General features: G+C 34.8%; 1 protein-coding gene across 3 annotated transcripts in view; it reads left to right on the forward strand.

Annotated features, from left to right (window-relative positions):
• LOC124993796 (multidrug resistance-associated protein 1-like) overlaps window positions 1-18,665 on the forward strand; it is a 113,848-nt gene extending 95,183 nt beyond the window's left edge. For all 3 annotated transcript variants that reach the window (XM_047565580.1, XM_047565582.1, XM_047565581.1), the window contains 9 exons: window positions 2,165-2,320; window positions 5,186-5,385; window positions 6,175-6,301; window positions 7,672-7,773; window positions 9,990-10,133; window positions 12,031-12,189; window positions 13,974-14,140; window positions 14,975-15,169; window positions 15,477-18,665. In XM_047565580.1, the coding sequence (XP_047421536.1) occupies window positions 2,165-2,320; window positions 5,186-5,385; window positions 6,175-6,301; window positions 7,672-7,773; window positions 9,990-10,133; window positions 12,031-12,189; window positions 13,974-14,140; window positions 14,975-15,169; window positions 15,477-15,615 (1,389 nt within the window). In that variant the 3' untranslated portion in view covers window positions 15,616-18,665. The remainder of the gene's footprint in view (window positions 1-2,164; window positions 2,321-5,185; window positions 5,386-6,174; window positions 6,302-7,671; window positions 7,774-9,989; window positions 10,134-12,030; window positions 12,190-13,973; window positions 14,141-14,974; window positions 15,170-15,476) is intronic.
• The last annotated feature ends 357 nt before the right edge of the window (window positions 18,666-19,022 follow it).

A 19,022-nucleotide genomic window follows, 5' to 3' on the forward strand; every position in this document is an offset into this window, starting at 1 on the left:
ACATTTATTAAGAAATTTATAATTGCTATTTAAGAGTGTCACATCTTAAACATTTAATTAAAATTACATTGAAGATTGCCTAAATAGTTAAAGAACAACATATACTTTTGTATCTATAACTCTTTTTCTCACATGCATAAAGTTGACAGTCACTGGTATAGGCCAAGAAAGGAAAGAAAATATAAGTGTATGTGGAGATATCTGGACTTTGTGTTTTAGTCAGTTTTTTCACTGTTGTGACTAAAGGATCAACCATCACAATTGTAGAGGAGGAAAATTTGAGGGCTCACAGTTTCAGAGGTCTTAGTCCATGGAAGGCCAGCTCCATTACTTAGAACTCAAGGTGAGGCAGAACATCATTGTGGAAGAAGGTGGCATCATCAGAAGCAGAGAGAGTTCATTTACCAGATACAAGTATATAACCAAAGCCAGGCCCCCAATGAATCACTCCCTCCAGCCACACCCCACCTGCCTCCAGTTACCCCTCAATTAGTCCCATCAGGGATTAATTCACTGATTAGGTTAAGACTAATCAGTCTTAAGACTAATCAGGTTAAGACTCTCCCAACCCAATCATTTCTCCTCTGAACCTTCTTGCATTGTCTCACACAATGCTTTTGTGGGACACCTCTCATCCAAGCCATAACACTTTGACTATATTCTGCCTTTAATAAAGCAGGGAATCACATATAGTGAGTGGGTGATGGACAAAGACGTTCAGAGTCCCTGCCTACCTGTAGGATTTTCAGTATATTAAACTCTATTGAGCATTTAAAATTGCATGTCCAATAGATAGAATGCAAATCACTTAAATTTTTAAGTAGACACAATAAAAAAGTGAAAAGAAGCAGTCAAAATAATTATAATAATATATTTCAATCAACACAATATATTTCAACACATTATTCCAAACTATAATCAATATATAATTAATGATTAAAAATGAATTAAAAATCTTCAGATCTGGTTTACATTATATTCTTACAGCATATCTCAGTTGACAGTTGCCACATTGCAAACACTTAATCACTAAATATTGCTAGTAGTTTCTGTATCAGTACAAGTCTATGACCTTACAATATGTTATATAGTTCTGTAAAAATAATGCATGTCTATGAAGGGGAATGAGTAAAACATGTTAAAATACCTGTTATAAGTTTTTCATGGAATATTTGATGTTGTTTATTTATTCCAATGTGCGTACTGTTCTTCAAAAACTTTGAGGTAGAACTTGATCACTAGCCGTCTATCATTCCCCGTGGACATTTCCTATTATGACTTACTGAATAAATATCATTTTTATGCCAGAAAATTCCACATGATTATGTCTTAGGTAGATGGAGGTAATGGAAGATAAATTCTCAAGGCAAGCAGGAAGTTACTTACAAATAGGATGCTGTTGCACTGTTTGGTATATGAGATAATTGGGCTATTACAAAACAAAACAATACAATTCCATCTATACTCTTCTATCAGTTTTCTCCTGAACTAAGTAGCTCATTCCATTAAGGTTCATTGTCTCCCTATTCTCTGGATTTCGTAGGTCATACCTTACACCACAACCATAAGTTTGATTGCTATATAATAATGATATGAATTAAAATATGACTTTACAATTGTCCTTCTTTTATTCCTACTTATTGTTTACCTCAATCATTTAGTTTAGTTTAGATTTCATGAAAGGAAGTTTCTTTTTGTTTTCCTGTATCTTCTGATCTGGGTAGGATCCAGCTACTCAACAAGGCCACTAGAGAGAATAACAATGCCCAAGAATGAGTTGAAGATACGGTAGCCCAATGTCCAATGACCCAAATTCTGGATTTTAAAAATTAACTATTAGGATCCTAGATTTTGGACTCTTTTTTTTTTTTTTTTTTTAAAGTCAGGGCCAGACTTTTGCTATACCATTGTCCTTGATAAATAGGCATTGATCATAGGTATCTTATCACTAGAAGAGCCTTTTAATTATTACAGTTGACTATGAGAGAAAAATGTATGGAGGTGGGAAAAGAGCATGTAGTTAGACTTTCTTAGTAATCATCAGATTGTCACATTTGGGTAAATTATTTATCATTTTTCCACTAAAGGATATATTTCTTCTTTCTTTCATTCTGAACCATGAATAGTTAAAAATAAAGTGACCTGGTATCAAATCTTTTTTCAGGATATGTTTATAATTGATGTACGTTTCCATTACTATTTACGGATCTGGTTGAATTATACACTGGATATTGTCGGAACAGTTTTGGTCATTATGGGAGCTTTCCCACTTTTCATTCTTGGGATTATTCCCTTGGTTCTCTTGTATTTCACCATACAGGTAAGTACTTGGGTTTTTATTTGTATTAATAACATGCATGTACAGTTCAATATAATTTTATGCCCACTTAAATGTACTGTTAGTCCAGTCTCCAAGAAGCAGTCCAAGAAGTGATGAAATGTACTATAGATATACTTTGGGAAATACATGTCAAAGATAAAGAAGAGGAAACAGGAAAAGGCTTAGCTGGGAGAACTCTCAGACAGTAATGTATGTGTGGTCCCCTGTGAGGGAAGAGAGGCTCCAAAAATTGGGGAGGAAAAGTCTGGCACCGCAGAGCATTTTTATAAAAGGTGCATTCAGTTCAAAGGGAAGATTTCAACCAAGGCCACCCACTGGAGGTTTCCATGTGACTCCTGAATGGTCAGCTTTCACACTGTCTACCTTATCCAGTCATTGGCTGGGAGCCATCTGTGGGAGTAGTCTCCACGCTTATAATGCAGTGGATCCAGATGAGCAGCAGCTGGTGCTGCCACTAAGCTATGGTTATTTGCCTGCATACTCAAGATAGAAACAAGTACTACCTTCTGTCCTATCATCCTAGATATCAGCAAACTTTTGTTAGAAGAACTAAATATGGCTCTCATGTTTTTTCAATATGTTATTTTTATATTAAAATATAATCAACCAATTTGAATTCCAAAATTATGTCACTCTGAGACTATAGTAAGTAAATAAAATATCCTAATATATATCTTAAATTGAATATCAAAATATTCTGAAGTTCTTTTCACAAAAGAATAGTCTTCATAGTTTGAATCCTTTTCAAAAACCTAACTCTTTAAATTCATATTAGAATTTAGTCTACTTAAGATAGAATGTTAATCATTTTCTCATTTCTGAACATGCACTATTGTTTCTTCCTACTTCACATGTTTTCTCTATTCTCTCTACCTAGACCTTACCCTGCATGGCCTGTTATATTCCATTTTCTGTATGAATCATTTTCTAACAAAATAGTGAAAACTCATCCATGTGCCATGAATTTATTATACTACTGGTATTATAAGTTACTTTATAGGAGATCATATGTTGTTTATTGATCAGATTGTATGTTTCCAGAGGCCTGAGACTATGTCTCATATTTTAAAAAATAAATCTGAAAGCAGAAGAATGGTATTGAGGGTTGATTTCATCCACTTAAATAGATGTGTCACAAATGAAATTTTGTATGATTTCATGGTTGGTAAACTGTAATAGGGTGGCCTAGAAAGAATCTAGAAACCCCTAGGAAGCTGAATAGGGTGATCCTTGAATTTGGATTTAGGAGTCTTGAGTTCTTGTCACCTTCCTACTCTTGTACCAGGACTATAACTTCCTTTCTGGGCTTCACCTCCCTTCCCTGTGGAATAAGAAGTTTAACTTGGACATGTGTTATTCATAGTGTGGTATACTCAGACCTGCTGAATATCTCAGTATGGGGCCCAGAAGTCTGCATTTTAACAGACCTTCCAGGTGATTCCTACTAGAGTATGAGAAACTGATCTAGATCAATGGTTCTTAAACTAGATGCCCTGGAGAGTTTCATGGAAGGACTGTATGGCTCCTATAGGTCAATGAAACTTTTTTAAAACCTCTGAGGATGTATAGTATTCACATATACATTTACCTAGGGATAAGTGTCTCACCCTTAATCAACTGCTCTCAAGCTCTATCTCCAAAAACAGCATCCATGAACTAGACAGTCTGATTAGTCTCTCTGTAGCCTCTAGAATGTGATAATCCTTTGTATTTTCAAGAGCACTTTGTATAGAGCAGAGCTCGTGAACTATGAACTGATAGCTTTATACATGCTTGAGATATGTGTTTGGCTTGCTCAGTGTTTTTACCAAAATAAAGATGTTAATATCAGGGATTTTTCATAAAATTCCAGATATGGAGATTTTTCTGAAAAATGTGTAAGATCTGATAATCCATGATTTTCATTTCCAATTTGTAGCAATTTTCTGTGACTGATTAATGATATTTCAGTTAATTTAGGACATAGACCTTCCAAGATCTCCACAATCCCTAAGGCTAAGGGGGAGTAGCCAAATCATAATTGTGGCTACACTAATACCTTTTTCATTGAGGAAACAATAAGTTTTTTTGTTTTTGTTTTCAGTAATTATGTTCAGGTTAAAAACAAATTGTATGTACCTTTGGACAGTTCCCCTCACTTAAAAGGGTTAACTGCCTGGTCATGTTTTCAGCACGTGACACAAGAGTTTTTTCTATTGTAGGTAATCAATAATGGCCACTTGAAAGCACGATCCACGTGAATTTTTTCCTAATTATGTCCTAGTTCTACTGTTCAGAATTTAAAATTTTCACTGCTACTAAGGGGCATTAGTTTTCTAAGTCTCCTGTAACAAATAAAAGCCAGGTGGTTTAAAATGATGGAAATTTATCGTCTGATGATTCTGGAGGTCAGAAGTCCAAAATGAAGATATGGGTAGGGTTGGTTCCCCTGGGAACTCCAAGGAGAAGTTGTTTCATGAATCACTCTTGCTTTTCTGGGCTGTTGACAAACCTGGCATTTTTCTTGTCTTGTAGACAAATCACTCTAAGTTCGCCATCCCCCACCCATGGCAGTCTCCCTGTGTTGTGTGTTCCTCACTGAGACTTGTAAAGACACTCAGCATTGGATGAAGGGCTCCCGCAAATCCAGAATTATCTTATCTTGAGATCCTTAAATTAAGTACATCTGTAAAGATTCTATTTCCAAATAAGGTGATGCTTACAGACACAGGGAAAGGTGTTAGAATTTGGACACAAGCTTTTGGGGGATCACTTTAACTCACCACACAAGAGACTTAAGTTTTTAAATCATTGAAGCAATTTCTGCTCCAGCTTTCCAACTACTTCTTTCTGTCTTCTGATTAGAGATACTACATAGCCAGCTCTCGACAAATTCGGCGGTTGTCAGGAGCATCCCGTTCTCCTGTCATTTCTCACTTCAGTGAGACTTTATTGGGTGTGTCCACTATTAGAGCATTTGGACATGAACAGAGGTTCATCCAACAAAACAGGGAGGTAGTGAATGAGAACTTGGTCTGTTTCTACAATAATGTAATTTCAAATAGGTAAGTCACATCAATAAACCTAGTTCAGGACTTGTCTCTTCTTAGATAGAGTGTTTTCTAATGTCATTTTATCAAATTAATATATATTAAATTAAATTAGTTAAATATATATACACACATATATAAATTCTGAATATTTTCTAGTGTTTGATATACATTTAAGTTAAATCATGTCTACATATATATTCACATGAAATGCACATACTACTTTATATGAAAACAAAGTCCCAAGTTTTTTGAAGGAATTATAGGATGCTATTAGAATGATTAAGATACAACTCTTTCTGTTGTATTCAGTGTTTGTAGAATGTATTTTGTTTGCGTGAACTAGTTTATGATAGTTTTTAATTTAAAGTTATAATCTTATTAAAGGAGGAAGTAATGAAATCATAAGTAATAGTTGGGCATATTTTAATTATTAGATAATAATTTAATCAGCATACAATGCATCTGATTTTACAGTATATCTAATTCTAGAAGTAACTGATTTGCCAATAGGATTTCTTCAATGCATTATATCATCTTAGCTAGAGTTTTTCCTTTTGCTTTTTAATTCTGATTAAGTTTAAAGCAAAATTCTGCAGAAGTAAAGCAAACTTTTATGTAGAGGAATCCTTTAAGTTGTCATCATTGTGATAATCCTGTATTTAACTGAATTCTGAGTAAGTGGTGGGGGGCAAAGAAAGTAGTCATTGATGTTTACTTCACAGTTTCCCAGAATAGATTTAGTACTAAGTAAACCAAAACTTTTGCATTTCTGTTCTCAGGAATATGTTCCATTTATTACAGGTGGCTGTCTGTTAGGCTTGAATTTCTTGGCAACTTAATGCTATTCTTTACTGCATTACTTGCTGTGCTGGCTGGCAATTCCATAGATTCAGCAATTGTTGGTTTGTCTATATCCTATGCCCTAAATGTAAGTAATAATGATTTTGTGGAACATGGTATGTTTATAATCCAATTAATTAAACACTCTTCTCCTTTGTCTGTCTGAATTATAGATTGTATTAACTAAGTAATGAGAAACAAATCTGGATCACTCTGGAGGCTCATTTCTTCCTCTTTTGGTAGTAGCAGGAGCTGGCTCAGCAAATTTAAGTTAGTTCCCAGAAAGAATGGTCTGATGCCCAAGGCTGAGCCCTGGAGGACCAGGAACCTTCTGTTGTTTCATAGTGACCCATGAGTTTCTTGCTCTCCATTTTTATACTTACACAGGGTTACAGGGTAGGGCCTCTTCCCAACATAGCTGGTGTGTTCATTTTGCCCTGCTGAAGCAAGCAGATAAAAGCAGGCTCTGTGAGCAATATATGCTCTGCTTCTCCTCTGCTTATGAATTTTCTCCTAAGTCCTATTTTATATTACCCTGCAAAGCGCTAGTAGGAGTGTGTTCATATCTCCTTTGTAAAAGAATAAATGCCTTAAACTGGTTAACATAATCACACATTATTTAGGAAGTAAGTCTAGATGATTTGGGTACATACTTTAGTCTTATATTCAAAACCCTTGAGGTATTTCAGTATTCTGGATTTAGACTACTAGAAAGGGACTATAGAATATATATACAGGGCTTAGGGCAAAATCCCATAAACAAATACTACCATTTCTTCAGTGAAATGTGCAAATATAAACCTCAAGTGGGTTTAAGAAACACTTTAAGGAACTCCACGTCTGTTTAAGTCAGGTAGTCCATCAAATGAGTTGGGACCAACTGAAGATAAAATTGTCAAAGCTTTTGACTTTCAGAAGTGGGCTTGAAATCACAACCTGGAGAACCTACAGTTGAAGGCAGGGTGAAAAGAAAAACTAGTATTTAAAAAATAAAAAATAAAAAGAGGAAATGAAATAGTCAGAGGCTCAGGAGGGTCTTCCTTCCAGTGGAAGTTAGTGAAGAATGCACCAGTGTTTATGCATTGTCTTTTATTTGCATTTAGGATGTAGATTTTGTGAGGCATATCCTATCCATCTTGCTATTTGTTATTCCTTACTCTAAGTATGGACTTCTTTACTGTGTATTGAACTCTGGTCATTATATCATCTTCCACATTATTCTGTTATTTATTATATTGGTAGTTCTAACATACTGGAAGTAACATAGGTGTATATATATATATATATATATATATATATGTATACATATGCTTTCTTCTAGAGTTGTTAAGTAATCAAAAGAGATGAGGTATTTAAAAACTCTGAGAATGAAATCTTACAAAAATATAGTATTACTTTTTTACATATAAGATGAAAGAATATAATTCATATTCTTTCTTTCTCTCTTATCCCCCCAAGATTACTCAATCTCTGAATTTTTGGGTAAGGAAGGCATGTGAAATTGAAACCAATGCAGTGTCCATTGAAAGAGTGTGTGAATATGAAGATATGGATAAAGAGGTAGGCATTCATTAACCAGTAAATGTTGTAGGATTAAGATATCATGATGCATGTTCATTTGACATCTTAAAAATGAAATTCTAAACAAAGGCTGCATTTCTAAATTCATGTTGTGATATTCAACATTTCAATGACATTAAAACCAAAATTACTATAAAATGCACTATTATTGTATATATCACTACACTAGAAATAAAAACCCTCTGATTAAATTAGGACTCTCCATAAATTGTAAGGTTGTTCAGCAAGTTATAAGAATGAAATAGAATAACCTGTTTTTTAAAAGACACAATGATTGGTTCTCTACTGATGTAGGGTAAAATACACAATTTACAATTAAAACTTTGTGGGGTATTTTACATTGTGAAATAAAGTCTTAATATAGTCATCTTATAATTAGAGGCCTCACAGTTTTTAAGTTAATTACATTCGTAGTGATTATACCTTCTGTTTCATTTAATCATCATTAACACCGCAGTGAATAAAAGGAGGAGGAAAATATATCAGCCTGTTTTCTTCCTTTTAATCAGCTATAATTTGGGAGGGCAAAGAATTAAACTATTGATAGAGTATGAAATTTAAGTTATCTTTGTTTTTTGCTCATCAGGTTACCTCCTCTCCATAAATTAACAGGGTAGATGATAAAGGTGACTTGAATTTCTCTTTCCTCTTTTGCTCATAATTCTTTCTCTTTTTCTCAGGACACTGAGAAAGAAATATCTCTTCTCTACATAAAAATATAACATTTCCAATTATATTTTTTGTCTTATTTCTTCCTTTCTTCTCAGACTTTGCTCCATTAACTGCTTCTCCTAGTTTCTACCCTTTCTTTTCTTTATTTTTAATTCCTGCCATTTCTATTTTCCTACTCCCCTGTTTCTCACAACCTATAAATATGCTAAAGTATCCTCCATCTCCTTCAACTCCTACCTGAACTTTGAATTTTCCTCTGGATTCTCTCCTAGTTGTTGCCTTTCCTTCTCATACAAAGTTCATGGAAGATTATCCTATCTTCATAATCATTAGGATTCGATATTCAGTTTGCTTAGTTCATTTACCACCTGATGACTTACAAAAAAATATTATTTTCTGAAAATTTTCAATGAATATATATTTCTTTCATACTTGAAAAGCACAATAAATTGCATGTGTAGTTAGACACACATATTTAAAAAACAAAAACACCTCCATGTAATTTCATGCAAATTGTGGCAAATATTGCTGCAAAAACTCTTGATGTGGAAGAGACATATCTGTTCAGATAACTGTATTCACCCCCTCTACAGCTCCATTTCTGTGCTCCGTTTGGTAGAAGAATTCTCTGGAAAATTTTCTGGTTCTTGTTGTCTCTAGTTCCTTTCCTCTCTAAACGGGCCTCTGGTCCTGCCACTCCGTGGAACCTGTTTTACCTAGATCAAAATGTTCCATATTCAGTTCTCACGTTACCTGAGGTATCACCTGCTATTGGCCCTGTCTCCCTTCCATGAAGCACTTCACCTGGCTGCCCAGGCACACAGAGTCCTGTGCATTCTCCTACCTCTGGATGTTCCAGTATTTCAGGCAGGCTTCCGACTCATTGGTCCTTGGCACACATAGTTAGTTTCCTTTGTCCGGAATCCTGTTCTGCTGACACTCCCATGGCTTATTCTCTCTCCATGTTCAGTGCAACCTTTGCTAATGACCCTGCTCACAATCATGCACTCCTCCCACCACCTCTGCTTATCCTCCAACACTTTGTTTATCCACCATTCGTTCTTCCTGTGTTATGTAGTTCTGTATCTCTCCCTGTGAGCACATATACTCCACAGTGGAAGATAACTTTATCTGTTATCCTCTTCGCTGGATCTCCAGCAACTAAAATTGACTGGCATTATAAACACTTAGTATTTAGGGAATGAATGAGAGATAAATTGTCCTCATCTCAGCTAAAATTTCAAGTTACCCTCAATCCCTTTACAGAATTTTAGGAAGTTTCTCTTCATAATGTGATAGGCAATAGGAAACTTTGTTCTCTCTCAAAATTTATTTCTAAGTTTTTCTTATAACCTAATGAGAGGTTTTATGTTGGTCTTAAAAACTATTTTCAGAAAATCTTATCAATAAATGTCTTTTATGATTTTTCCTCACTTTTGTTTACTTACATGAGAATTATTTGAGTAGAAGAGAAGGTATTATTTATTGTAAGTGTAACTTAAAGAATATTTCTTTGTTTTAAGGCACCTTGGATTTTGTCTAGAAGGCCTCCATTACAATGGCCCAATAAAGGGGTAGTAGAATTTATTAATTTTCAAGCTAGATATCGAGATGATCTCGGTTTGGCATTACAAGATATCACTTTCCAGACTCATGGGGAAGAGAAGGTACCATATCTAACGCACTTATTGTTAAATATAATATAATATTTAATATAAGATGGTCTTTTAAAAATATTTCATATGTAAGAGTAAAGACTTGTGGTTGATGGTACAGAATAAGTTTGCCCTCTATGAAGAAAAAGTATATTTTTAAGTTGTACAGTAGTGTGAAACACAATGTTAATATATTTTATTTTTATTTCTTCTATAAAACAAATGTCAAAAATAAATAGTTACCAAAAATTTTATAAATCCATATGATGGGACAATTAGTCCATGATATCACGTTTTCTAACAATTGAGATAACATTTGGTTTAGAAAAAGGCATATGAAAAAATTTGGAAGTATATCAGTTCTGTGTTTTAAAATGTAAACAGACACATTAGTAAAAATAGAAGAATAGTTATAAAACATAGATGTTCAGTCTGGGTGATTTAATTTCAGGTGATCTTTTACTTTCTTCTGTATTTTTCCTTCATTTTTCACAATGATATATGAAACATTATTTTCATAAAATAAGATATTTTAAACATAAGTAGAAGTAAAATAAAAAATAACAGCAATGTCCTAGGTAGGCTTTTTCAGAGATTCATCTTTTATAATCTCAAACTTCTTGTTTTAACACTCTGAACACATTTACTGCTGTGGGATCAAAGATTAAAATATTATTGAAACAAGTAAAATCAATCTAGAATTTGGGTCACACCAGCAAGAGATTCCCATTTTGTTTTGTTTTGTTTTCTAAAGTATTTTGATATTTTACTAGGGCAAAGCAACCTCATTCTTTTCCTAATGTTCTTATATTAATGCCAAAATGCAAGTCAGCAACCAGAAAATATTGCATTTGTTTTCATGACTAAGGAACATGTTTAGTCATTGGGGTGTTTATGACAAGCTGATTATTTTGACCAGGAATCCAAGATCCTTAAACATTACCTGTGGCTCCCTGATACTTATAATGTGAAGTTTTGATAGCACAACAAGGACAACTACAGATATCCCTTTTCCAGTCTATCTGAAAAAAGTTTGTTAGTTTGTTTGTTTTGGGAAAGAAGGGTAGAGAAAATTCTCATTTTTAAAGTTCTGGTAAAACCACCTCATCTCAGTGATGCCCACATATTTGATGATCAGGAATGGTTTGGAAATGATCTGTTCATGCTGGGTTTACTGGAATTCTCTAGGTGACAACTAATTTACTCAAAACTAGAAGGAAAACTGCCTTGACCTGCATGGCTGAATCCTAGAAACTGGCAAGGGGCAAAGGGGATTTAAGAAAGATATACAAATATTTACAAAAAGAAAGCTGTGATCAGGTGAAACACTGACCTCTGATGGAAGAACAATGACCCAGAGCTAGCACAGCATGGTTATTATATAGGGTTTATCATCAAAAGGTTTTCTGTGGGAAAGTTTCTGCAAAGGAGGCAGGCTTGAAGTTTGAAGCACTTGCAAGCTCTTAAGGTTATCTTGTTATGCTCAGATTTCTCTATCCCCAGAAGCTGGTGTCTGAGCTCAAGGTCAATACTGATATAATTCTGTGCCTTTGCCCAGGACTTCCTCAGGCAGGGTGTCACTATTGCTTCTAGGCAATCTTGTCCTGCGCCTTGCACGGAAAATTCCCAGAGCAAAGCACAGTCATAGCTCCAACGTGTTCAAAGACCATGGTCCAAGTCACTTCTCTCCACAAAAACTTTGTATCCAGTCTTTCCAGTGTTAAAGAGGGTCTGCATGGGACTGATCTTGGGAAGACACATTATATCTTCCACACCAGTCAGGGTTAGTTAGTCTAGTTGGCAAAATAAGATCCCACTGAACTGACACCTAACACATTTGGGTCAGTGCAAGGACTTTGTTTCTTCACAAAATGTACACTGTGACCTGTTTATGATCATTTCATTACAGATTGGAATTGTGGGAAGAACTGGGGCAGGTAAATCAACACTATCAAATAGCTTATTTAGAATTGTGGAGAGATCAGGAGGCAAAATTATTATTGATGGAATAGACATAACAACTATTGGACTTCATGACCTTCGTGGTAGACTCAATATAATTCCACAGGTAAGACCTGTTTTGCCAACAGTCCTTCTTTACTTGCTTCAAGTGAGCTATCTTGCTTACACTCCCTTTCTCCCTTCTTCCTTCCTTCCTCTCTTCCCCTCCTCCTCCTCCTCCTCTTCTTTTTCTTCTTCTTCCCCCTCTCCCTCTTTATTCTTCTTCTTCCTCCCCCTCCTCTCCTCCTCCTCCTCCTCCTCCTGCTCCTTCTTTTTCTTTCTCTTTCTCTTTCTTTCCTCACCTCCACCCCATTTTTCTCATGTCCTTCCTATCCATACAGTCCTATGATAAAGCATAACTTAGGCACTGTAAGAGATAAACAATAATAACTAATAATAGAACAGTTATAGCCATAGTCTATAAAAAATGTTTTAAGACTGTCCCCCCATCTCTCTTTAATGTATGAGTTTTATGAGCTTTATGCATTTTTTATTATGCATTTTTTTCCTTTTGCAGTTGAAAGCACAACAGGAAAACTAATACAAATTTCTTTTTCCTTTGTGAGAATTTCACCTAAGATTTATTCTTACGTAGTCTTAGCAACCTCAGCAAACAATTATTTTTTCCTCACTGAGCACCATCACATTTTCACTTTTTGTTACTAAGATTGAACCCAGGGCCTTGCAGAAGCTAGGCAAGCACTCTATCTTTTAGCTATATCCCCAATCCTCTTTTTGTTTTTCTTTTGGGACAAGGTCTTGTTAAGTTGCCCCAGTTGACCTCCCAAGTAGCTGAGATTACAGGTGTGCACCCCCTTGCCCAACTAATTGCATTTTTGCTCTAAGGAAACACTTGAATGTTTCTCTTTGGCATATCAAATTGCCAGTATCCTTTGGCACTTCGAAACTATTATTAAGTAAAATAAATATTACTGAACACAAACACTGCAACACTGAGAGCTAGTCTGATAACCAAGATGTCTTCCACGTGACTAACTGGTATGTAGGTTATACAGCGTGGATACACTGGGCGAAGGGATGATTCACATCCTGTGCAGGACAAAGTGGGATGGTGGGAAAGATGCTCTCACTACTCAGAATGGCATGCAATTTAAAACTTTTGAATTGTGTTTTTCTGGATTTTTCTATTTAATGTTTTTTTTTCATTTTTAAAAAAATTGCTCATATTAAAAGTACAATACAAAGGTAAACTTTTTTCTCCACTCCCCAAATTACTCTGTTATCCATTGTGTGTGTAAAAGTTTCCAGAGGTAATCAATCTGCAAAAAAGCATACCGCCCCATACCCATTCACTCCCCCATACAGACCTTTATCTTTTTTATTTTAAATAGCAGCAGATTTTGTGCACATCAGTCTTTTTTTGTGTGTGTGGTACACATCTTAAAAAGTGCCAATATCACTGCAAACACATACAAGTTATTCTTTTTAAAAATGTGTATATTATTTCATTTCATGGATTTACTGAAACTTACTTAATTTGACCTTTATCAAAGATTTTTCATCTTTTATTACAACAAATAATACTACAAAGACTGATCTTGTACAGTAGTCACTTGAACATATAAACAGGCTACAAAAAAAAAGAAAGAAAGAAATAGACCTATTTAATATTTTTGAACCATGGTTGGCCATGGGTAACTGAAACCATGGGAAACAGAACTGCAGAAAAGGGGGGACTACAGTGTAGTTCACTTATTTATATAAAATGGATTTCATAAATGTAATAGGTTTGATCATTTTGCTTTTTCCCTGTTAATTTTCTGATATGTTTAAAAATGTGTTTGTGTCTCATATGACAGTAAAATTGCAGGGGGCTACTTTATTCTCTAGGACCCTGTTTTGTTTTCTGGAACTCTTCAAATGAACCTGGATCCCTTAGACAAGTATTCTGATGGTGAGCTGTGGGAGGTGCTGGAATTGTGTCACTTAAAAGAATTCGTGCAGTCCCTTCCCAAGAAGTTACTGCATGAGATCTCAGAAGGTGGCGAAAACCTCAGGTAAGCTGCAAGAACAGAGCTTGTCCAGGTTATTCCTTCCAAGGGTTTTAGAAATTTGAATTGTTTAAAGTATACCATTGCTGGTTTCCTTCCAGGGAGAGGGACAGGGAATAAAATGGGCAGCTTCAGTAAAATGTTGGAAGTATTCTTTTCACCTCTATTTGTTGTCTTAAGACAGTCCCCTTCAGGTGATCAAAGATCCAGGGAAAGTAAGCTACCCCCTTTTCAAGCCTTCACAGAAGGACTTTCACTTCTTTGATTACTCTCCCTCCTGATCCTTTTTCTACACATTGACCTCTTGCTGTTTCCTGAGTTTGCCAGGCCAGATATACTTGCCTCAAGTGTTTTGCATATGCTGTTCCCTCTGCCTGGAATAAGTTTGTACCAGAAATCTGCTGGGTTTACTTTTGGTCTTGACCTGAAAGACAACTCCTCTGTGAGTTCCTTACCCTTCCATGTTCACTCCACACCTCTTCATGCATGTTTGAAATCTTCTTAGCATATTTTATATACATATTTTTAATGAAAATTCTATATATGCACTTCTATATTTATACCCTTACTATTATGCCCTTACTCAGTTATCTTCTTTGTTATTCTCTGTGTCCTGCATAACATCGCAAATTCTACACAGATTTTTGTCTGTCTTGTTCATTGCTCCAGTTCCAGAACCTAAAGGAGCATCTGGTTCATAGAAGACACTTAATAAATATTTTTTGAATGAATGAATGAATTAGAAAAAATGCATAACAATATCAGGATTTGGGAACAGGAGTCACTACCATAAAGTGCATTGCTGAAGTTATTTTAAATTTTTTGTGTTTGCGTTTACAGTGTTGGACAGAGGCAGCTCATCTGTCTGGCGCGTGCTTTGCTTCGTAAGACAAAAATTCTTGTCTTGGATGAGGCAACTGCCTCTATTGATTTTGAGACTGATAACCTGGTGCAGAACACAATCAGAAAGGAGTTTTCTGATTGCACCATTCTGACAATTGCTCATAGACTACATTCTATCATTGATTCAGACAGGTATGCTTTGTGTTAAAAAAATAATCAATATCCATATGAAACACATTCATTTGTTTGTCTCTAATAAGAAAGTTTACCTGTGTTAGAAATACTATATTTTCCTGGATGATATAGAAGATGTTTTCAGAAAAAAAAAAAAAAAAAAAAAACTCTAGTGCTCAAAGAATGTTAGAAAACCTGATTTATTTCCTGAGTTAATTAGTTACCTACATCTTGGACTGAAATAACTCATATGGTAATCTTAATCTTACCTAAAATCAGAAAAGCTGATTGTAGGTAACTTAACTGGGTTTTCTTCATATTTCAGGGTGCTTGTTCTAGACTCTGGAAGGATTATAGAATTTGGGGCACCACAGCATCTGATACGTCAGAAAGGACTCTTTTTTCAAATGATAACAGAAGCTGGAATGACAAAGGACTTGGGGACAAAAGATCAATTACTTTAGCTGCATATTGATGATATTGAATAGAACAGCTGTTCAGCATTAGTATTTAACAAATAAGGATGGGGAGGAATGCTCAAAGGCAAGTTCCTGACTGTGAGTTGGCACATGTACCAACAAACACCCTTGTTTCTCCTCATCCGGCACTGTACTCTGGCTTCTCCCTTCCTTTCATACCTGCTTTCTCGGCATTACCCAACATGCTAAGTATCTCAGGAGTTCCTTCCTGGGTGCAGGACCACTCATCTCCTCCATTTGCCTTCCAGTCTGATCTGAGCGCACTTCATGTGTGCCCTGACTCACCCCATGTGCATACCTTTGCCATGGTACTAATCAGGCTCCACTCTAATCCTTTAAGTTTATCTTTCCCCTTTACAAAAAGCTACTTGAAGGCAGATGCTCAGTTTTACTCTTCTTTGTATGATAACCCTAGCATAGAGTCTTTCACTCATACCCAACAAATGTTTATAAGATAATGAACTTGCATCTTTGAGTACATATATATGTGTGTTGAATTATTATAGTTTATGAAATGATGAAGGAATCAAAGAAGTTATTGGCCGCTTTTGACTAAAAAAGACAATATTTTTGATAATTCTATCTTAACTGAATTTTATGATCTGCTTTATTTAAAAATGTTTTGTAGAATTTCTACTATTTGCCTTGAGTTAAAAAAAAAAAACAACTATTTTCTATAGAATCTCTGGATCAACCTTAGATATGTATCAGCTGGTATGCATTTGTGATAATATTGTTGATGTGTAGTACTAATCACATTTTGAAGGAAAATTTTAATTCATATATTTGGAATAAAATCAACATTGTGCCTGAATTGCTCTTCAGACTTGAAGTTATCAGACTTCAGTGGTATTTTGAAGATGATTTTAAACAACTATTTTAACAAGTTTTTCAAGGCCATAAACTATTTCTTTGACCTATTCTGCTTCCTATGCAATCCTATATGTACAAATTTGCTTCATTTCCTAAGGGTATTTATGAAAAAATTGCCTTAATCTGTAAAACTGAATATTAACTAAGTCTCCTTCTAATAGGATGTAAGATATTTGAAATGTTGTTCTGCCTTTACAATCCTTGAAGTGCTTTATAAATGCTGAATATTTATTGAACCATTATAAAAGGGATTTAGGTATTTCATAAATATCAGTTAAAAGTTGTTTCAGCTTTTGTCTTTGTCTATTATGTATTGCTATAACAGAATATCACACACTGGGTAAGCTATCATGAATATAAATTTTTTAGGTTTTAGTTCTGGAGATTGGAGACTCCAAGATTGAGGATTCATATCTGGCAAGGGTCTCCTTGCCATGTCATTTCAGTGTGGAAGACTTTGAGAAAGAGAAGACAGAGACAGAAAAGGGAAGGAGGCTGAAATCATCCTTTCAGCAGGATTCACTCCTGTGATAATGAATGGTACTGATCCATTCATAAGGGCAGACCTAATCAGGATGACCTACTCACCTTTTAAAGTCCCAACCTCTCAACACTTGATTGGGATTAAGTGTCCATCCCATGAAATTTAGGGGGCACATTCATACCACAGTGCCTCTCTTTTCCTATAGCTTTAATAAATCAGAAAAGCTGCATAATTTAAAATCTAATGTGACATCAACAGTAGCCCGTATAACTGGCAGAACTTTATGCAGCCATGGGAATGAATGTGTAGCAGTGGCAGACAACATCATGGATCTCACAAACATAATATTGAGTCAAAAGGCTAGGTACAAAGGAATATTATTGTATGGGTTTATGATTCTATTTGTATTAAAGTTAAAATCAAAACCAAAAAATTAATCTATACTATTGAAAGTTGGAGTACTGGTTATCTTTGGTGTGTTGGGGGGAGTAATGATGGAGCCTGTAAAGAAAGTTTCTGGGATTATGGCTGTGTTCTATTTCTTGATCTGAGTCTGAGTATTGGTTCAGTTTGAGAAAAATTCATCAGTGTGCATGTTTAAGTTATGTGCAGTTTTCTGCATGTATGTGTATTATTATTATTTATTGCAATATATAATATTTAAGAGTTAAAGTAAAAATAAAATTATTAAAAATGGCTAATAGTAAAAAATACTCAAAGATGAATTCATTGTGTTTTGAGAAATTAATATTTTATTTTCATTTCAATTGTTCACATCAAGGTTGCTAATCACTTAAGTATACCAGTAACAAAGTACAGGGTACACTAAATGACTAGATTACAAAGAAGTCACACATTTGTATTTAAGAAGAAAGTTTAGTCCATGATTGTCTGATTTGCTCAAAGATTGAACTCCAAAATAGGTTAAGAATATAATATGATCTCAATATATAAAATCTTTACCTTAGCAAAGAGAAAGAAAATCCTAAACAGCATTGACTACTTTGAAGACAAGAGAAATATTTATTATTGAAAGTCCACAAATGCCAGGTAATGTGCAAGACATTTGGAGCGTTGTCAATTTCAATCCTCACTAAGAAGTATATAATCTACTAATTTCACCAAAAATGATACTAAATTTCCAAAAGAGTCTTGGGCAATAAGATTTAAAATCCAGGTCCACGTGACTTCGTTTTTCTACTAAGTTGTCTCATTCCTACAAGAAACACTTAGAAAAAGTCTGTAGTTCAAGAATGAGGGAGAAAATAGAATAGCATTGTAGGTATAGTAAGATTGGGGTGGGGTTGCCATGCTTCTTTAAATATAGTATTAGCTAGAACCAGTTGAAATAATCATTTTTATAGGAAATGGAATAGTGGCAATTATATCTATTTTAAAACAGTTTGCTATCAAATTTTATGGTAAGAGGATTTAATGTTGTGTTTTAATATGCGTACAAATTATAAATAGTTCTACCTGATCCAGAGGGCCTTCTTTTAGGAAAAAATAGTCAAGACAATTAGAATATGAAAACATGGCAGTGGTTCCAGATGGGGATGCCTTTGTTAAACCTCTACTCAATCACTTTAGACTTGTGCAAACTTGGGCAAGCTACCTTCTCTGTGCTTATTTGGGAGTAATAATTTTATCTAATTCTGAAGTTGTTTGGAAAATTAAATATTATATAATATGGTATGTACATATATAATCATTAGAACAGTGTCTGGCAGATAGAAAACATTAAATAACATGCTATTATTCAAATACCAATTGTCATGTTTCTTTATAGTTGTAATCTCATGTTTACAAAGTCATATCATAAGACACACTATTAAGTAAACAAAATTAAAACCAAGCCCATATTTATGAAGGTCTGTTGTATGGACAACAACTTTGGGATAACTGGAGATTAAAAGTAAGACATGATCCTCAATGATGTCCAGTGAGACCCAAGCAAAGGTGGGGAGGAAGGAGTGAGGCAGTTTTCCTCCCTCCTTCCAGCTGTCCCTCTAGTCCCACTTTTCTAGATGTCATT

This window comes from Sciurus carolinensis, chromosome 9, assembly GCF_902686445.1.
Source record: "Sciurus carolinensis chromosome 9, mSciCar1.2, whole genome shotgun sequence".
NCBI classification, from domain to species: domain Eukaryota; kingdom Metazoa; phylum Chordata; class Mammalia; order Rodentia; family Sciuridae; genus Sciurus; species Sciurus carolinensis.